Source organism: Melanerpes formicivorus, unplaced genomic scaffold, assembly GCF_026170545.1.
Source record: "Melanerpes formicivorus ecotype bairdi unplaced genomic scaffold, bMelFor1.0.p_v2 SCAF_28, whole genome shotgun sequence".
Lineage (NCBI taxonomy): Eukaryota > Metazoa > Chordata > Aves > Piciformes > Picidae > Melanerpes > Melanerpes formicivorus.
In genome coordinates, this window is record NW_027142380.1 from 4,519,544 (window position 1) to 4,541,241 (window position 21,698).

Genomic DNA, 21,698 nt, shown 5'->3' on the forward strand with positions numbered 1-21,698 from the left:
TCATTGCTTACTGCATTGATGCAAATGGGTATTTGGGGAAAGAGACTTGAGATAAGCAGCAAAATTAAGGAAGGCCTTGACACAAAGACTTTAAATTGTAATTATTAATGTAATTGTTTTGTTTTCTGAGATGCAGCTCTTCTTCTCTGTGCTGTACAAGAACCAAAACAATTGACCCTTAATTTCAGCAGGAGAGCTTCTACTCATTTTATCCAGCAAGAGTGCTTGTGTCTGATTAGCACAGGATGAATTGATTCCTGGGAGCAGAGCTCCTGCTACAGTGTTTTGTCTGTTCTCTTCCCTGATCACATTCTGCTACAGACTTCTACATTTAGATGACAGATCTGGCTGCTGTCTGTGGGATTCACCTAGCTGCAACTGCACATTGATTAGCAATTGCCTTGAGGAAATTCAGAGTATCCAGGCAACCAGGAGGAGGCCACAGATACAGCATCTGGATCAGAAGCAAAACATCAGCAGCAACCGAAGAAATCTTGGAGAAATTAACCTATAGTATATGCAAATCCAATTTGCTTTAAGTAATAGATTCTTTGTCAATTTTTGCAGGTATGAATGGTGAGGTTAAAGGAAAGATCAGCCTGAATTGCTTGTTAAATTAGTCAGAACATTAGAATACTCACATTTCAATTTGTGTTTGAAATCTAACACATACACCAATTAGTGTCCTCAGAGGCAAAGACAGCACAGCAGAAAATCACCTACAGATCAAATCAGGCTCATCTATCCTGATTTTTCCTGTGTTATCACTAGGTATTGCCACATGCTATTGTTAACACTCACATACAGTTGTGTCCAAGCATATTTAATGCATGGAAAACTTCTACAACAAAGCAAAGATACTTAAAGTAACACATAAGCAACGAGAGCTTGGGGTATGAGGTGGCTATGGAGGCTCAGGGTGACTCCTGAGCCCAGTTGTATCACAGCAGCTGTTGTATCCACATGCAAACTGATTAAAAAACTCAGAATGAACATAAATAAGCAGAGTATATAGACAGAACAATGGAGAAGCAGCTGGAACACAGCCTACCTAGCACAAGGCTGGAAGAACCTAGGAAAAATATCATCTTAAGCCATTGCAATATGCAGCTCTTGTTCTTGCAAATACTTAAATATTTATATATTTGTATACTTTCACCATGAGGATGTGTCCCATTAACACCTTGCCTCTCCAGAAGGCAGTGGTGTGTGTATGGCAGCTCACAGCTGAGGCAAGCTCTGCAGTGGCAGGGAAATGCTGGAGTTTGTGGAGGGCACAGAAGAGCTGCCCAGATGCAATGGATGGAGCTGGGTAACACCACCACAGACTAGCCAACTCCAGGGATGGTCCTGACCACAGCCCAGTGCCAAGAAACAATGCCAAAATGTGCTGGGCTGCCATCTACCAATGAAGACTTAGCGTATCAGACTGTGGTTAGAGAGTAAATGATACCTTAAAAGCACCTGAAATCTAACTTAGGAAAAAGTGACTAACTCATCATAGATAGATAGATAGATAATTTTTTTTTTTGCCAGAGGGGTTTGTGGACAACCTTTCCCCACAAGGTTTTTGTACTAAAATAAATCAAAACCAGTGGAATGCAGGACTTGTAATGAACAATATCAGAGGTCACATGAAGAATATCTTACTGAACACACACAGAAAGAAACCAATCAGGAATGCCATGTGAAACTCAAAACCACTCTAAAACCCTATCAAATGTTTGCTGATTTGCTTTTAAAGTTACTCAGCTACCACTTTAGCTGTTTGCAGAATAAAGAACTGATTACCAGGTTACAGCAGTAGAGCAGCACTCATGCTCTGCACTGATAACTGTGCACGTGCTCAAGAATGTGTTGAATGTGTTGCCTGGTTTTATTAGCAGCAATTAAAAAAAGAACAAAACAAACAAAAAAATGAAATCAAAAGTGTAAAAAGTCAAAAAGAGAAAAGGAATCTTTCTGCAGTGCACAGCTGTTAGTAAATGGGTATCTGACACGACACTTTGTAATGGTGCTAAAGGAGCCGTTATGATTTATTGACTCAATCTGGAGTATGGAGACAATAATAAGCGGATCTTATCTTATTAAGCGGAACATGTTCTGCTGCATGGGCATCCCCAGCATCTGCCACCCTTGCTTGTCCAGTCTTTCTGTCATGTTTGACATGCCCCTGGCACAGCTCTCATTGCAAAGTCGTACCAAGCTGGCGAGACACACAGGCTGTGAAGCCATCAGAAGAGCAGCAAAGAAAACACAGGAATATTGCTGAAGCAGCTGGAGGAGTGGGGTCTACATAGAGACCCAAGGTGAGCTAGAACATCAGATAAATTAGGCTGAAGGCATCTTGATTTGAAGCATGTTGCTGAATACACCTCTCTACTTCAGCTGAAATTCTAACTGCACTATTAAGGTAATATATTACACTCATTAAGTATCACAATCTAAGATGCTGTCTAGAGTATCTAGTTTTATACACTTCAAAACCGTTAGCAAGTCACCCCATTACATCTTAGTCATGAGACTAATGCAGATTACTTATTACTTCTCTTGGCAATCACATAACACTTGTCCTGAGAATGAAACATGATGCCTTGACAATAATATACTACAATGTAATAACCCTTCACAAGTTATAAAGCACAGCACTTTTTCTTTTGAGGCTCATGAAGTGCTGGGCAGCCATTCATTAGTACAGCCTCGCCAGACCCCGGTGACACAGCCAACCCCATTCAAAACGCACCTCTGCATCTCTGCACAGTACACATCTCCACTGCTGCATTCACAACAACCTTCTAGAACACCACTGCTTCCACTCTCTCCCTCCTATTTGTAACAGCAGATAACTGCAGGCACAGGACATCTGCTGTAATATTAATGAAGAAAGAAGTGTTGTTTTAATATTCTCCAGGCCAGTAACCTGAAGTATAGAACAGTTACCTGATCTGCCCAGGGCCACTCAGCAGCTGGGGAAGAAATGTGGATAAAAATCAAGAAGCTGTGGTCCTGTTCAAACAGCCCTCCCTTGGAGGCTCTGTGAGAGTCAGCAGTTCAAATGCAGAAGTAATTGCTAAATAATTAGTAACCTACACAACTACCTCCATGCATCCGTCAGTATTTTATGCCCTAAAGGAACAGTCAATAAATGCCTGAGATCACAATTATCATGATTTCCTATGCACCAGAAGGCCTAGGCAATGCTCAATTTGAAAAGATTTTTCCTTCCTAATGAGCATTGTCAATGGGAATGACTAACTGGCTCGAGTGTGTGGTGTGCAGCTTCGCCAGCACACACGTGGTGCAAAGAGCGCCAGTACTGGTGCCGCATCAAAGCTTTGGGCAGCTCTTCCAGGATTTCAGCTCCTGAATCGATGTGATCAACGTGTAGCTTTCATTAGGAGGGGGAAAGAAGCACCTAGGCTTCATGGTTAAAAATCAGTGTGTTAAAACTCGAACTGACATACCTCAGGAATTAAGGCTTGCAAGCACCACATCCCACCTGATCACAATTTTTGGAGCATTTTGGGTGCAGAGCAGACCAGGAAGGTGAATGGTGACCAGAAAAGCACTTTCCACCTTCACTCTGCATTCACTGGGATGTGAATCAAGAACTGCCCAGAGCCACCTATTTGCAGTGCTCCAGAAGAAATAACAATGACATCATGGAGCCCAGTAGATAGGAATCACCTTTTTTTAAATCCTATTCAGCTTCCAGTTACAATATTTGCAATTAGAGCACTTCCAAAACCCTGCCTGTTCTTTCAAAACCTGATGCACTTTCCTACTCTTTTATGGTTTCTGACTGTTCTGTTGTTCTTTAGTCTTTCCAAATCAATAGTATCCACATCAACATTATCCCTCTTCAGATGGCTCCCTGTTTATGCTTTTATGAGGCAAACAAAAGTCATCCAGTAATGTCAAAACTTTATTTTGATCATTCAGGTCAGATTTCCTCTCCAGCTGCTCAAACACAGCACAGAAATACAGAGCAGGCATCCCTCTCCCCCAACACACACTTAAAAATTAAGGGCATGATGGAAACTTGAGACCACCCTGACCCCAAACCACCAGTCTGCTGGGCCAACAAAAACTTCCCCATTCATCACTACTCTCCATTGCATAGGATTCCACTTCCCTCATCCCTAAATCACCTAAGTACACTGTAATCAAAAGCAAACCTATCTTCGTAATCATTTGATTCCTACCCATATAATAGGTAGCCTTACTACTACTAAAAGTCATGCATTAAAGGGATTGTTTTATTGTTCTTCAGAGAGAAAGAGAAGGATATTCCCTTTTGTTGGCTTCCATCTCTCTGGTTTAGAATAAACCATCACTGGCAGGGTCAAAAATGCAATCAGCTCCATCATGGTGGTACTTTGGGGGGTTTGTTTTTTAGTAGAAGAAAAAGGCAGCAGCAAAATCCAGCATGAAACAAATAGTAATTAATATGAGACTATAAAGATGGGTAATAACAAAGACTTGGACAGAAGCAGTCTAACTTACTTTGTGGTCTGGGGTTTTATTGTGGCAGATTGGTTGGGTGGGGTTTTTTTGTGTGTTTGTTGCTTTGTTTTGTTTTCAATCACTGGTGATTGAAGTATTGAGTCCGAGTCACACCATCTTCCCAGATCTAATCAACACTGTCTTGATCAGTACAGTTATAAAATAAGATTTCCCAAAAAAAGTACAACAAAGCCATTAAAGAAATCTCAGAAGGCAGCAAAATCATTTCTTGAAGCTGTAAGTGAAAAATGAACTTTATTTCTTTCACATTACAATCAAATAGTAATGTGTCTTGATGCATACGTGCACACATGCATCATCATTATTTGCTTTATTCTCATTGATTTTCCTTTCCACAGGCCAGCTCTCCAGCACCACTATGCACCAGTGCCACTGATGGCAATGGGGAAAGAGGCTTCTCAGCATTTCTGACAAATTAATCCTTTAAAGTTCAGACACTGCTCTCACCCAGTGAAATGAAATACTCATTAGACTTGGGAGAAATCCACCTCATCTTCAGCAACTCAAAAGAGCAACCCACAAAATCTACACAGTTTAGCTGCTACTGCATATAATCACATATGCAATGAAACAACCATGTTAGAACTGGCCCAGATGGGTACAGCATTTCCTGAAAACTAATTCCCAGCATGTCCCAGGAGCCAGCTTACAGACAGTTACCCATTTTGTCTTTCCAATTGGAAAGGTCACCAGAACAAATAGGATCAGGAAGAAATGGTGAGGCAGTTCAGCTGATCTATTTCGAGCACCATGACAAAGAAAACTAATTTAGTGTTATAATTAGAAACATCGAGAGGAAAAGCTCATTTTGGAGAAGTGCTGCTGCTGGAACGTTAGCATTGGTGCTGATGGAGCTAATCAGCTCAGAGAGGTGGAAGAGTGAAACCAAATGATACATTTAGCACCTTCATGCAAACCAGGTTGGACACTGCAGTTGTCTGCAGCTGGGTATAATGCAAGGTTTAAAGGTGACCTTACAGAGGAGTTTCTAAAGAAGCAGACTAAACAGTGTTTCAGAAGGGTTTTTTAGAGCTTGAAAACCAAACCCACATGTCAAAGTCTTTTCTGTTCACATTTGATGTTTTGTTTTTGTTTTTCCAAAGACTATTGGCTAGTTGTGGGCAGTTCATAGTTTTTAACTGTACTTCATGTTTCTTATTAACAACTTCTCATAAATACAAAAAGATCCATTATGTTTCTTGCAGATGGAAATATGACTTGAACAAGATGAAGCACAGTGGAAGAACTTTGAAACTTGTAACTATTGCTTTTCATTGTCTTAAAAAGGTACAGCTGAATGTTCTCCAGGGAAGAGAATAAAACAAACCAAACGCACACAAGAAACACAAAAACCCAAACCGACCAAACCAAAGCAAACAAAAGCCCACAAAAAAAACCCCAAACAAACAAATAATTAAAACCCAACCAACCAAACCAAAACAAACACAAACCCAACAGGGGCAAAGAAAACATCTCAAAAGGAGGGTTCAATTTAAAGGAGATGTAGATTTCAGGTTTAAGTTACACGAATCCTATTCTGCATCTAAATAACGGCCAATTTGCCTTGCATTTATCTGGGACTCAAAGCTATCTTTTTCCAGCTCTCACCCTGGTGACATTTCAATGCCCCTTGGCTGTCTCAGTGCTGTTGTTTGTAAAGCTGTGCTGTAAAAAGGATCAACACAATGCCGCGAGTGAGAAGTAATTATCCAAGAATAAAGAAGTGGGGAAAAAGGCCAAAAGCAGTGCATCAAGTAGCTGCACAGTGAGACACAACGGGGTGATGAAGGGTGTGTGTTTAGGGAAGATGAAGGGAAAAAACAGACAGCAGGAGCAAAGAGAAAGTGAACAAGGAAGTGAGCCACAGCATATACAAAGAACAGATGCATTTTCACTCACTGCCAGGTTTTCTTCCCTTAGAATTTTGTTACTGGATCTCATACTGGATTTTCCTGACCTACTGATGTTAATCTTTTGAGTTAACTTGAAGGGAAAAGACAAAAGTGCAGCAATACTGGAATTCATTCTCTCAGGGTAGAGAGAAAGAAGGGAAGTAGAGCAATAGGGTAGAAAATGAGGTCCTAACTCGAACTAGTTAATTAAAGTGAGGATGATACAAGTGTGGTGCTACCAGAAGTGCTCCATACCTTCATAAGTTCCTACTTCCAGAAGAGTCCCACTTCGCTCCAAGTCCAGAAACTCCTCCACAGTCAGAAAGTTATAGTCCACACCAGGCACTTCTCCTTCTCTTGGAGGGCGGGTTGTGCCTGAAAGGAAAAATGAGCACATTAATATAGTTTCTTTCTTATCAAGAGTTAAACCGGTAAGAGAGTGGTATCATAAAGAAAGCAGTGTCAAAAGAGGTCAAACAGAAGTTAGGAGCCCATGTGAAAACAAGACAAGATGCAGATCACAGGTTGAGCTGGCAGCACCAGATGTTCCACTCAATGACAATGTTTTTGGTATTCTCAGAAAGACTTTCTGGTAAAGAAATCTCTCCTCTCACATGCAGAAACACAGCTGGAAGAGTTTGGTATCTGGGAACACACAGCAATTACCTTCCTGCTATTGGCATGGTGTCTTGTACTTACTAAAATTGCAATCTGAAATCTCAGAGAAAGAATTTCTCTCCAGCTTCCATTATTCCTTCATCACTTCATCTCACCAAATACTCTTTTACATCATAAAGCTATATTCTCTATTTTTTAATATTTTATCTCTATTTGTTACCACAAGACAGTTTTGATGCACCATTCACACCCCCTCACTAAAGAGGTGAACTGCAATCTCTTTTCACAGAAGTTCACCCACAAACTCATTCCAGTTCAAGAAATACTTTTGAGTAATAACTCACCCTGAATCTCTCTCTAGCATGTGACAAGTTAAGTAGTGCCCACAGAGAACAGGTCTCTAATCACTGCTACCTTGCCTGCTCTGAAGCTCTTCTCCCTTCTGACCAATTTGCAACCCTTTGAAGCATGGTGTAAGATGAGTCATTTTGTGACTTTTTGTGAAGATGGCTTGGGCCACTGCATTTTAGGTCACTGAGCACAGCTAAATTGATTAGGATTGATTTCTGTTCAATAGCCCTTATTTTCCATGACTCTAAAGGCTAGGAGATAGCTGGATTCTGTATATGTGAGATTAAATATAAGTGACATTCACAGATGGTCCAGTAAACTGAACTTTAAAAGAAAGAGCAGTGTTAGAGGGTTGAAAGTGTCCAAGTTCTGTGGCCACAACCAATCTCCTGGCTTGGGAACAACTTTAGAGATGTGAAGACTATACCTAACATTTAATGAAGCATAATTTCTCTCTTCTGCGGGACTCTTCTGATCCCTAGGCTGTGCCTTCTCAGTGCACACAATTTCTTAAACCCTCCATAAAACAGCTAAAGAGAGTATAAAAAAAGCTGTTTCTAGAAACTAATTGGGAAGATTCCAACTCTCAGAAGTTTAAAAAGCACAAATTTACCATGCCTGCATCTGGCAAATGTTCTTCTCAAGCACCAGGGAAGCAGAAAGTTTGCTTATGCCCTATTCATAGTTTCATAGTTTCATTCAGGGTTGGAAGGGACCACAAGGATCATCTAGTTCCAACCCCCCTGCCATGGGCAGGGACACCCCACACTAGATCAGGCTGGACAGAGCCTCATCCAGCCTGCTCTTAAACACCCCCAGGGACGGGGCCTCGACCACCTCCCTGGACAACCCATTCCAGGGTTTCACCACTCTCATGGTGAAGAACCTCCTCCTCACATCTAGCCTGAATCTCCCCACCTCCAGCTTCATTCCATATTCGTCTGAGAGGCTGTTCAAGAGGTCAGTCTTGAAAGAGTGACGCCCTTGAAAGGCCATCACTAGATTAATTTCCTGGACAGACATCCACTTTCTCTAATATCCTCCATTTCTTCTTTCAAACCAAAAATTCTCTCTCCTTTCTTGTTCACCATCAGCCTTTGGACGGGGCTTTGAGCAACCTGATCTTGTGGGAGGTGTCCTTTCCCACAGAAGAGGGGGTTTGTGCTTTTTCTGTCCTTCCTTCTCTTGGAGCTGTGTGAATAGATGAAGACAGGAAGAAGAAGGAAAAAAAAAAAGGAATGGAAATGGTGATGGATATCTTCAGCCTACTAGCAGAATTACTCTTTCCTATTTGAAAATATTCAAATTTGCCCTCTTTGTATTCTTGAATCCTTACAATAAGACTACAATGATTTTTGCTAGCAGTTTGTAACAGAGGACAGATGTCATTCACAGATCTAAACCAGACAAATACTGGAACTGCTCCACATGTCCCTCTCTGCTCTAGTGCCTGCATTTGCATCTGAAGGCAGGCAGTGAAGCTGAGTGGGCAATGTCCACACAGGTCCCTTCTATGGCATGCTGGCCTAGCAGCTGGGATGAAGTGTTACAGGCTGGACACAGCATCTCCTCCCTGAGCACCAACACTGCTGTAGACTTTCAGGCTGTCTAGATGTGGTGCTCAGTGTGGTTTAGTGGTGACCAAGCGGTGCTTGGTTAATGATGCAACCAAAGAGTTCTATGATCCTATGACTCTTACCAGAACACCATGGCTGTTGATCAGTGCCAGGTTTCCCTAAACCAGAGCCACAAAAAAGGAAAGAAGAATGAAAAGCCTCAGCAATAAGTTTGTCCAAGGATCCACTGTAGCTGTCCCATGCCTATAGCACAATGGAAGTGAGAACCAGCTTTGTAATGCTCCTCATCCAATGTATCAGTCAAACATCACACCGAGCCACGCAGCATGCAAGCTGAATGACAACGATCAAGACACACTTTTCCCCAATAAATGACAACACACATTCATGAGAGACAAGGATTGGGGAACTTCAAGACTCATTTTACTTGATCTTTTAGAGTTCTCATCTTTTCTTTATCTGTATCTCCCTCCAGAGAGTATTTATTAATAACTTTATTATTTCCACCCCCCTCCCAAATTTTTTTATGGCAGTGAAATTGCAGTCAGCAGTTTACTGGTGCTGGCTGCCTGCTTGACACAACAATTATATCTCTGCCATAATTCCTCTGAGCCGTTTTAATGGATCTATTTGTTTCATCTCAGCGTTCTTAATTTCCTGAATATGCTCAAGTTGAAAAATCGCAGATGCGGCTGCATCAGCGCGGCCGCCCGCAACACGCTCCGAACGCATCAGAAAGGCCAAGTCACTGCGTAGAAGGAAAACAATTACATCACGGAGAGAACATTTGTCACCTCGCCACAAACAGAGGGAAAGGAAAACCTCCACCTCTCAGGATCTCTTATCTGGGCAAAGGCGAAAAACCCAACAACTTCCCATGTCGCTGTCTGGAGCGAAGATTGCTTGCAGATGCTGGAGGCTGTTATCCTGCCTCACATCTGAGCGAGCGGTACTGAATGCAATTCAGAAAGGCAGGGGGAAGGGAGAGCCCGCCTCCGTTTTTCTTGTAGCAGAATGACAGGCTGCCGGCTGGACACACGCCTGGCAGATGGCATTTCAAAGAGTTTTCGTGAACCATCTGGGATGTGTACAATGATTACAAACCGCACTTACAACAAAGCCAGAAGGGCTGCTTCGCAAGGAGGGTGGGGGGGAGAGGGCGGGCGGAGAGAAAGGGGAAAAGCAAAGGAAAGCAAGAGGGGTGTAAGCAATCGCAGTGACTTTTCCCAGGCACGGGGTGCTGCGAGTAATCAACACCTTCCGACCAGAGCCCTTCCGTGGCGTGAAACAGCTTTGTAGTGAGGTGGGGATTGGTCTCTTATCTCTAGTATCAGGTGATAGGATGAGAGGAAATGACTGAAATTGTCTCAGGGGACATTTAGATTAGATATTAAGAAAAACTTCTTTATGAAAAGAGCAGTCAGGAATTGGAATAGGTTGCCCGGAGGGGTGCTAGAGTCAGCGTCCCTGGTGGTGTTAAGAAATGTGGGGCCATGGCACTTTGGGACATGGTTTAATGGCCTTGCTGGTGTTAGGTCAATTGTTGGACTCAATGACCTCAGAGGTCTTTTCCAACTGAAACAATTCCCTGCTTCTGTAACTGCTCAGCTACTGTGCAGCATGTGTGTGCACAGCTCAATGCCCTGGTGGACTGCAAGCTACTACTGGAATTTTCTGCCATCATGGATGTTTCCTCCCTTCCCCTTTAAAGTGCATTTCAGCATCTTTACAAAAAGATCACAGAATCTTGGAATCACAAAATGGCTTAGGTTTGAAGCAGCCTTAGAGATCATCTACTGTAATCTCCCTGCCATGTGTAGAGATGACTCTCAACTAGACTTGGCTGCTCACGGCCTCATCCAATCTCACCTTGAACACCCCTAGGAAGGAGGCATGCACAATCTCCCTGGGCAACCTATTCCAGAGTTTCACTACCCTCATACTGAAGAACTTCTTCCTAAGATCCAGTCTAAACCTACCATCCCTCAGCTTAAAACCATTCCCCCTTGTTCAATTGGTAGACACACTTATGAAGAGTCCCTCTCCAGCCTTCCTGTAGGATCCCTTCAGGTATTGGTAGGCAGCTATAAGGTCCCCGATGTGGGAAAGGGCTATGGAGATGACTGTAAATTTTACCAGACCTAACAGTAGTTTAGACCACAGCTAATGGCAGAATTAATTGAGTGCAATGAATGCCATAGGTGTCCCAAACAGGAGTTAAGATACTCCACTAGGAAAGGTGAGCCAATCATATTTAAATAAGCTAACCTGCCTGCCATGTTTGCACTGAAATAGTAAGTGGCATCAAATCTTACTGACATTAGCTAGCAATTTGGCTGATTAATTTGAGCTATGTCCCACTGTGTGACTAGCTCAGAACTACTAATGCCACGCCAAGAAGGAACTGGAGGAGAAAACAAGTGGTTACCAACTCCTTCTGTACATTTCACAGTTCATAAACTTTCACTCATATTTGCCTTGAATGTCCCTCAATATACAAAACCAGCCAGAGACACTAAACTCACAGGAGAATTGCTCAACTCTTCTGCAACCAAAGTACACTTAAGGAAATAAATAAATCAAAAAATAAGGCTACTGGTTAGTGTTGCAGGTTTTACCTTCTCTCTTGGTCTGTGGAGGTGAAACTTCATATAATATGGATGGCTTAGACATGAGGTAAAAAGTTAGTTTGGTTATCATACCCAAGATAGGTACATCTCCATTTATTCATGCATCACTAATGTTTGGGCCACAGAGGAGGGATCTCATCATGGGCTGGAGACCCTACGTGAGAAGCTGCTTCTAGACACAGGTGTTGGTCCAAACACAGCCCACTGTTGTACTTAAGCAAACCAAACTAAAGCTTGTCATCCCCATGCCTAGACTAACTGGACTGTGGCTCAGATGTGCTGATGACTATCAGCTGTTATTCTGAATAATTTAAGTGCCCATTTAAAAGACAAATAGCTGCTGCTGTTGTGCTGCCTATCAACCATGCTGACAGTTACCCAACATGAGCCTCAATTATAGTATGACCAGATTGTTAATATGTGATACAGGGGCTGTTTAGCTCCTTATCAATCTACCAGGGCCTCATGTTAAGCTGTTAATAGCCAATGATGCCCTGCTGCTAAATTAATCAGAATCTTGCTTATTGTAATCTAAAAATAAGACTTCAAAGGAGCTGTAGTCACTTCAATTACTTTCTTGTTAAAACAAAAACAGTTCTTGAGCAGTAATTCTGTTACCATGCACCAAATAAGCCCCTAGCAAGTAATTTAGAAGTTGACTTCTCAAGTGCAGGACACCTGCATCGCCCACTTGCAAAGAAATTACTTCTGAAAACTCCTTATCCAATTCCACTGGCTAGCAGTGACAATCCAATGAGCCATGAAAGTATAGCAAATCAAACAACAAGTCATTTGTCTCTCATCTCCACTGACCAGCTTCTCTTAAAAAGACGGATAACACAGGAGTTGTACACTCCAAGTACTGCTATAGTTGCTGCAACCATATTTTACACAAATTTAAGTCACTGCTGGTTACCACCAGTGAATGGAACTATAATAAATAAGGTTTTAATGTGAAGTGTACAGGGATGTTACTGATTCATAACACTGCAATGTCAAGAGCTGTTGTGGGGGTTTGATGAGAGGCTGTAAGCAGGTGACTTAGAAGGAAGGATGCTGCTCTTGTCATTGCTTTAAGCCTATTATATTTTGTTCATTCAACAAGAAGGAACTGCTCTCATCACCTACACTGAAAATATCTTCAGCTGTCAAGGAAGAAACTTCTTCAGAAAACATCTTTTACCTCTGCACAGTGTTGAGAGGTCACCTTTGTCACAGGATGATTTGGAGAGCCTGCTCTGGCTCTCCTGAATCTGTCACCTGTGGTGCCAGATAACTAGTAGGCAGGACAAACTTCACAGATCTGCTAATGGAAAGTGCTAATAGAAACTGAAGAGACGACCTAGTCTGTCTCCAGAAGCAGCACCCTGATTAGCAGCCAAGCTTAAGGCATAAGTTATCTGCAGCACAGTATTAGGAATAGCCTTATCTACATTAACCAAAAAAAATAAAGAGGAACCTTGTAGACAGAACAACTTCATCTTACTGACTTCTGGGGCTGTCCAAACTAGGACTACTGACTGTTTTTTCCCAATAGCAGTAGAAGGCACTCTATTTGGGCACTGCCGTGCTATCCGTCATCCTTGCGTGACACCATTTACCTATGGTAAGGAGTAATTTATAGCTGCAACTACACGAAAACACCAACTTTCAGGGAGGTCTGGTCCGTCACAAACCAAACATGCTTGACTTACAAATACAATTTTCTCCTGAAACTCAAGACTCTGGAAGCTCATTCTGGAAAGAAACCTAAATCTTGTCTGTCCCTCCTCTCACCAGTGACTTTATGCCTATAAACCACAAGCACATGACGAGCGTTCAAAGCGTCTCGGTGGCAGAGTAGAAATGCAGTCCAAAGGAGAACGTGGTCTGTCACTAGAAATTAATTCACAGCTCTGCTAATGATGCATGCACAGGAACAGATGCTGATTGACTCTTCCTGGCCACACAGATAACTGCAGTACTAAAAGCAAATTTCTGTCACTGTGGTCAGCAGAAATGATTGATTAAACCCAGAAAACAGCTGACCAAGACAAACCTGTCTTTCTACAGACACAGTTTAGAGAAATGCATTTCATGGCTGTGGTCTGAAGTAATTTTGCTTCTAACAGGGGGAGATGGAAGGGATTTGTACAAAGAGCTCAGTTATCGCCTTCTCCCACCAGCCTTTCTGGCAACACTAAGTGGCCAAAGCTGGACCTCACATTAGCAGCTTGTGACGATCCTTTTTAGCTCAAAGGACTGTGCCAGCCATGCACACATGCCACGGCAGGTTGACCCTCAGTCCACATAAAACTCACTCTCTTTCTTTCTGAAGCACTGTGTCCAGTTGCATTTCTCTGGCTGTTTCTCTCAAAGCTGTACTGGCTGCCTGGAGCCTCCCTGGAGAAATGATTCAGCCAAGCTGCACAGCAACAGCTCAGAGTTTGTATACCCTCCAGGCAGCAAGTTATTTTTGTCCCTTTTAAATCTATTTCTGGCATTTCTATGGCCTTCACTGCCACCCAATAAGAACATTGATAATCTTCAGCACATTTGTCCTTATAGTATTTTGACGTAGAGCAAATAGTTTTGTTTTCATTTCATAGCACAAAATCAGCCAGACCTGGGCTCTCAAAGGGACTTCAGGAGCCTAATTCCAGAGAAATCAATGGGATTTAGGAAACCCTACAGATCAGGATCAGGGCCTAACAGATTAAAAGGAATGAAAAGAACTCGCTGCTGTGTTGGGGCTTTGCAAGCTCATTTGCACGTGTCACAAAACACCACGCCATGGCTATGCAGAGTCAATTCAGCATTGGGGTGGGGGAGGCGCAATCTTGACTGTACTATCAGTTTAAAAGGATCTGATAACTACCTGATAACTAGAAGTAGTAAGGGTACAAAACCTACCATACTTCCCCAAGAAAGCCACCCAGGAAAGACCTGGTTTATGATCTATGCTAAATATTCAAATACAGCAGCAGCTCCCTGACCTGGGAAAGCACCACCAATGGTAGTACTGCACCACCAATGGTAGTACTGCAGCACCAATGGTAGTACTGCAGCATGGCAGCATGCAGTTTCAATGTCTTCATGTGTCCTTCAGAGCACTCATTTCTTTCTCTTAAATAAAAAAGTCTATTCTGGCAGCAAATAAAACACCAATAATAAATGTTATTAGGCTTTCAATAGCAGCAACTTGCCTTCTGGATCTCCCTCTTTGAGTGACTGCTCAACCAGACACCTAGCACCAAATCCCTCTCATTTCCCATGAGGTGGGACACCCACTAGGAAGATTAAACTTCATGAACTAATGAGTTTGCCATTAATCCCATGTTCATGGAGTCCAACAGCATGACATCCACTAATTTAAATTGTGAACTACTGATGAAAAAAAGCAAACTATGTACACCTCCTTGGCAAGAAGACCTTAGCTGTAACAGTGCACGATTTTAGTCTTTCTGATATATGGATTAGTGTAATAAAATGTCACTTTGTAAATCAATAAAGCTGCAATAATGAGAGTGCACCACAATGTTCTGCTTCTAAATACTGGCACAGAAATGAATGAAAATTGCCATTTGTGTAAGAGTGTATGTGATTTATAGGAAGGGAAATTAGTTGAAAGTAAATTAACAAGGTGACAATATACTTGCATTTATATTCACTTTCCCTCATATACAGATTTTTAGAAGTCTAGATGATGCTACAGCCATGACACACACCTTCATCTCAAAAGGACTACCCTCCTTCTATGTAAAGATTGCCATAGTTACTTTGAGTAGGTATTTTGCCTGTCAGGAAAAAGGCTACAGCTGAAGATGTTAAATGAAATACATACAGTGGATAATTACAGAGCACCTGTATTATTAACTAGTTCTTTTCAACCCTGTAGATCAGCCAGTCCAGACTGCCTCTAGCCAAACTTAAACTGGTCCCTGTAGCGCTTGCTCGAGGCTAGGACCCTGAGCCATCAGCCATCTCAAGCCTCACCATGCAGCAGCACAGCAGGGCTCCATGCTGCCGACCCACAGCAGCTATGGAAAAGCATAATGTGGATTAAGATAACTATTCTGTACTTAAATACAACAGGCCAACGGGAGGCGGGGTCGGGGCAAGTGCTTAAAATCTACTTTGACATAAGTTACAGGAGACCTGAGCTGTGGGGTCACTCCCATGTGAACAGCACTTTTAAACAAATACCTCATTGTCTTATTTATACTGTCACATTATAGGGAATAGTTTATCTGAAGGTACAACTTGTCTGCTTCTATATCTGCTTTTTCCATGGCTACCAGCAAAGCTGTCTGATCTCTATAAACTGCCAGAGAGAAGGTGTAGCCCAGTCTGAGAGCTTCTTAAATCCAGGGCTAGCATTAAAACCAAGCTGTGCAGTGGGTAGTAGAAGCATTCACCTGCTGAGAAACAAAACACACACTGGCTCCCTATCATGTTTGGCTGAGCTAAGAATGGTTTTCATTGTCTATTGGAGCTCCATGTGCCTTAGTATAACTTTTGAGCAAGTAGAATAAGAGAACAGGTTAAAAAAACAACAACCCTTTGCTTTATGTTTGAGACAGAAAATAGGGATGAGAGGGCTTTTTGAAAGATGAGAGGCCAAGACAGCACTCAGGGTTGAGTGTTCTGTGCATTGTCCAGTAACAGAGCAAAGGGAGACACAAAACTGTCCACGTCAGATAAGCTGAGTTCACTGGCTGTCCAGCGAAACTTCAGGGGTTTGCAAACACTGCATAATCCTTTTCACCCACCATGAAGTACTGGAGGAATTTTACAATCATAGAATTGTTAGGGTTGGAAGGGACCTCAAGGATCATCTAGTCCCAACCCCCCTGCCATGGGCAGGGACACCTCACACTAGATCAGGTTGCTCACAGCCACATCTAGCCTGGTCTTAGAAACCTCCAGGGATGAGGCTTCTACCACCTCCCTGGGCAACCTATTTCAGCATCTCACCACCCTCATGGGGAAGAACTTCTTCCTAACATCCAATCTGAATCTACCCATTTCTAGTTTTGCTGCATTTCCCCTAGTCCTATCATTACCTGACACCCTAAAAAGTCTCTCCCCAGCTTTCCTGTAGGCCCCCTTCAGATACTGGAAGGCCACAATTAGATCTCTTCGGAGCCTTCTCATCTCCAGACTGAACAGCCCCAACTCCCTCAGTTTGTCCTCATAGGAGAGGTGCTCCAGCCCTCTGATCATCCTCATGGCCCTCCTCTGGACACCTTCCAGCACCTCTGGATCCTTCCTGTAATAGGGGCTCCAGAACTGGACAGAGTGCTCCAGGTGGGGTCTCACCAGAATCTGGTGGAAGACATACAGTGGAGCACTGAAGCAGAAATATGGTGAACAGGGACACAACAGGCAGTTTTATCTTGGATTTTTAATACTAAAAAAAAAAAACAGTGAAAACTAATTTGGGCAATATATGTGAGTACTGTAACAAAAGGAAGGAGAAAAAACCCCAAACCAAACAAAGCAACATGTCAGAAACTGCTGTTAGCCATATATGTGTAAATCTGTCTCACAGGGAGATTAGCAATAGATCTTCCCTGGAGCAAGACTGCCTGTTTGTTCCCCACAGCAACACCACCACACAAGTTGCCACGATTCTTGGAAGGAAAACAAGCACCTCACTACTTTTTTCTTTAAAACTTGAACAATAACAAAAAAATTAATCTCCCAAACCAAGGTATTCTATTTTCTATTCTACTTCAAGGTTTCAGGTGTGTCCTACAAACAGACACTGTAATTAAGCTCATGATAACTCAAGTATCCAAAAAAAAGACCAAACACATACAGTATTTCAATTCATTCAGTTGTTATTAAAAAACAAAGCCTGCTTTTGATGCCTGCTATATGTGCACATATAGCCAGGAAAAGATATTCTGCACTTTAAAGTTGCAGAATTATATAGATTATTTAATGTGCAATAGTTCAACTGCCTCAGAGATTATTTACCTCCCTTGCTGTTTTGTCTTTTGGGCTGCTGAGATAAATACAACACAATGTGGGTCATCCACAGTTGGGTGTGATATAAAAGCCTTTCTGTTGATTCTAATTGCCCTTCTAGCAGACCTCTAATTTGCAGTTAAAAGTCTTATTAAAACACCTCACCTAGCAGCATGTGCCTAAAGCTATTAGCCTAACCTCTGTAAAATTCCACCATAGAAGGAGTCACATTTATCTCTGAGGCACTGCCTGAAGTTTGTCTGAGTGACCACATCCAACCTACTGAAAAGAGAGACTCAGGAGAGGAATAGAATAGAATAGAATAGAATAGAATAGAATAGAATAGAATAGAATAGAATAGAATAGAATAGAATAGAATAGAATAGAATAGAATAGAATAGGAGACCAGACCAGACCGGAAGAGACCTTCAAGATCATCGAATCCAACCTATCATCCAACACCACCTACTCAACTAAACCATGGCACCAAGCACCCTGTCAAGTCTCCTCCTAAATGCTTCCAATGATGGCGACTCCACCACCTCCCTGGGCAGCCCATTCCAATAGGCAATCACTATCTATATGAAGAATTTCTTCCTAACATCCAGCCTAAACCTCCCCTGGTGCAGCTTGAGACTGCGTCCTCTTGTTCTGGTGCTGGCTGCCTGGGAGAAGAGACCAGCCCCTGCCTGTCTACAACCTCCCTTCAGGTAGTTGTAGAGAGCAATAAGGTCTCCCCTGAGCCTCCTCCTCTCCAGACTAAGCTAAGTTGTTTTTCTGAAACAAGAATAACAACAAAAACCACAAACCAAAAAACCCAACAATGAAAAAAAGGCAAAAATTCCAACACAAAAAACCTTTATTAGAATAAACCTTTATTAGAATAAACCAAACCAGGTTGGAAGAGACCTTCAAGATCGTCGTGTCCAACCCATCAACCAATCCAACCCACCCAAACAGCTAACCCATGGCACCAAGCACCCCATCAAGTCTCATCCTAAACACCTCCAATGACGGCGACTCCACCACCTCCCTGGGCAGCCCATTCCAATGGGCAATCACTCTTTCTGTATAGAACTTCTTCCTAACATCCAACCTGAACCTCCCCTGGTGCAGCCTGAGACTGTGTCCTCTTGTTCTGGTACTGGGTGCCTGGGAGAAGAGACCATCATCCGCCTGTCTACAACCTCCCTTCAGGTAGTTGTAGAGAGTGATAAGGTCACCCCTGAGTCTCCTCTTCTCCAGGCTGAGCAACCCCAGCTCCCTCAGCCTCTCCTCATAGGGCTTGTGTTCCAAACCCCTCACCAACTTTGTTGCCCTTCTCTGGACTCGTTCCAGCAACTCAACATCCTTCCTAAACTGAGGGGCCCAGAACTGGACACAGGACTTGAGGTGTGGCCTAACCAGTGCAGTGTACAGGGGCAGAATGACCTCCCTGCTCCTGCTGGCCACACTGTTCCTGATGCAGGCCAGGATGCCATTGGCCCTCTTGGCTGCCTGGGCACACTGCAGGCTTATGTTCAGCCTACCATCGACCAGTACCCCCAGGTCCCTCTCTGCCTGGCTGCTCTCCAGCCACTCTGACCCCAGCCTGTAGCACTGCATGGGGTTGTTGTGGCCAATGTGCAGAACCCGGCATTTGGATGTGTTAAATCTCATGCCGTTGGATTCTGCCCATCTGTCCAGCCTGCCGAGGTCTCTCTGCAGAGCCTCTCTACCCTCCAGCAGATCAACTCTTGCCCCCAGCTTGGTGTTGTCAGCAAATTTACTGATGATGGACTCAATGCCCTCATCCAGATCATCAATAAAGATGTTAAAGAGCACAGGGCCCAGCACTGATCCTTGGGGCACACCACTAGTGACTGACCCCCACCCAAACCAAAACACATAAACCCCTCAACAAAACAGAGCCCCATTCCACCACACTTCTACATGACATCATTATACCTATTTAAACCAGTTATTTTTCATTGAAAAATGCACACTAGAGACACTGTCTCCATGGTATACTTTCTCCCCTAGCCCCGAGCAATGAAATGCTGTAAACCTAATGGACTTCCAACTGCAACAACTTCATCCTCACACTTAGAAAGCTCCAAGTCTCCTGTGCCTCTTTAATTTTTGGCTCTGCCCACTCCCCAACCATCAGTTCAGGTGGGTCTTTTTCCCTGACAAATCCTCCTTGACCTTTTGCCTAGTAGTTTTCCAACTTCCTATTCAATACTGACCAAGAAATGTAAATGTCTCAGCTATAGTAAGAAGCAGGCAGATTATAGAAACACACAGTTATGTAGCCATATGGATGCACTTAGCATAACACTCAAGGGAAAGACTAGAACAGACAGCAAATCTACCTAGCAATATGTGCATTTAGGCACTATTCCCTACAGATCCTGTCCCTGAATTCTACCTGTTCCTAGCTGCTACCAATTTCTGTATTTTTTTTCAGCAGCTCTGTACTCACAGCATGCTTTAGTTCTTCATGATTGCTAACGCTTTAGCTGGTTGAAAACATTCTCCTGCTTCACTTTCTGTAATGCTGGGATTAGGAAACTGCTTAGGATGCTGAAAGAATGCCAAACACACTGAGAAGCTGATTGGTGTTTGAGTTTCAGATTAATCCCTATTGATAATTGGAAGTGTTAAAATGTAACAGAAAAGAAATACATTTATTTACATTATTTTCTTACCTCACCAAAACTATTAGAATATTTTATTATTTCCAATTTCCCTGCTGCAAATTCTGCACTCCCAAGCTTTAACAGAGAAAGAGCTTATTAATCCTTGTAGTTTTTAAGTGCAATAAAATACTACAGAAAATGCAGGTTGCAATACATTGTCCTCACTTTTAATTAAAACACTCACCACTACAGTAAGCCTACTGGTTAGGTAGCACATAACTCTGCATCTCTGCAGTCCAAAGCTCACTGTTACTCTGCTGATAATGCATGCAGGCTTCTCCATTTGTTTTATTGCTTCTTCACTTGTACACAAATAATACAAACCTTGCCTTCCAATCCTGTCATTGCCTACGAATTTCATAGGATATATATCCACAGCGTGCTTTACTTGGCCTTTCTCAAGCTAAGCACCACCCCTATAAAATACTCCAGTGCTTTAACTGGGGACAATGACATAGTGTTTGGCTTAAATGGTCTGTGCTTCATTTAATCTGATTACTTGTAGTTATACCTTCTCTCTGTGAAATGTCCCTGTGCAGGTGTTTATAGCTCCGCATTCACATAAAACAATCATTCCATCACATTACACACTCTGTCATTTTATTAGCATCTTGCAAATCATTTTCTGCAAGTGCCTCAATTTTTAAATGCCATTTTGAACTCATTTACTGGTTTACCAGTCCCCTTATGGTATTGACTGGCCAGCAGACAACATGAGAGGCAACATGAAGCCCTAACACCAGCAGGTCCTACTTTCACTGCCATGAGTAATTCCAGAGTATCTCCAGGTTCCCACTGTCACTGGTTTGAATCCAACATAAATAAACAGCACACAAAAATTACCCTTCCACAACTGTCTGGCAGCCCAAACAAAATGAGCTGTTCCTTGTCTTGCCTCCAATTCCTGATAAACAGAATTACCACCAGGTTTTAGCTTGTACCTGTGTTGGCATCACACTGAGAATAAGGAATACCGCAATTACAGCCCCAGTTTAGACACGGTTAGTGGAGGATGTGATTTAGGGCAGTGAAAAGAGAGTTTCCCCAGCTATCTGCTTTCTCATGCTGCTAGATCAGTACATGCCTGGAAAATGAATGCCTGAAAGCACACAATCAGATCCAGGCTTTAGAAAAACACTGAGACGAGATTCTCTCTGAAGTACCTGGATGGTATTTGACTTAGAGGACAGTCAAGTGATTATCAGAGACAGAATGCTTTTCTTTAGGACAGGAACGTCACATAGCAGATAATACCTCACCCAAACCACGACATTTAAACCTAAACTCCAGCACTTATTTACAAAGCATGAAGCATTTATCTTTTGACAACTGTGTTGAGTCCTTCAGATTACTGAGGCAGGTGAAATCTCTTTGCCAGGCAGATGCTCTTGAAGGTACTGGCTCCAAACCACCTCCTCATTTCAAAGCACACAAGTATCCCAATTATTTCAAGAGCAATTTCCATGC

The 21,698-nt window shown here is 42.6% G+C and overlaps 1 protein-coding gene across 25 annotated transcripts in view; it reads right to left on the reverse strand.

Annotated features, from left to right (window-relative positions):
* MAGI1 (membrane associated guanylate kinase, WW and PDZ domain containing 1) overlaps positions 1 to 21,698 on the reverse strand; it is a 372,565-nt gene that overhangs the window by 84,382 nt on the left and 266,485 nt on the right. For all 25 annotated transcript variants that reach the window (XM_068154308.1, XM_068154307.1, XM_068154306.1 and 22 more), the window contains exon 3: positions 6,675 to 6,794. In XM_068154308.1, the coding sequence (XP_068010409.1) occupies positions 6,675 to 6,794 (120 nt within the window). The remainder of the gene's footprint in view (positions 1 to 6,674; positions 6,795 to 21,698) is intronic.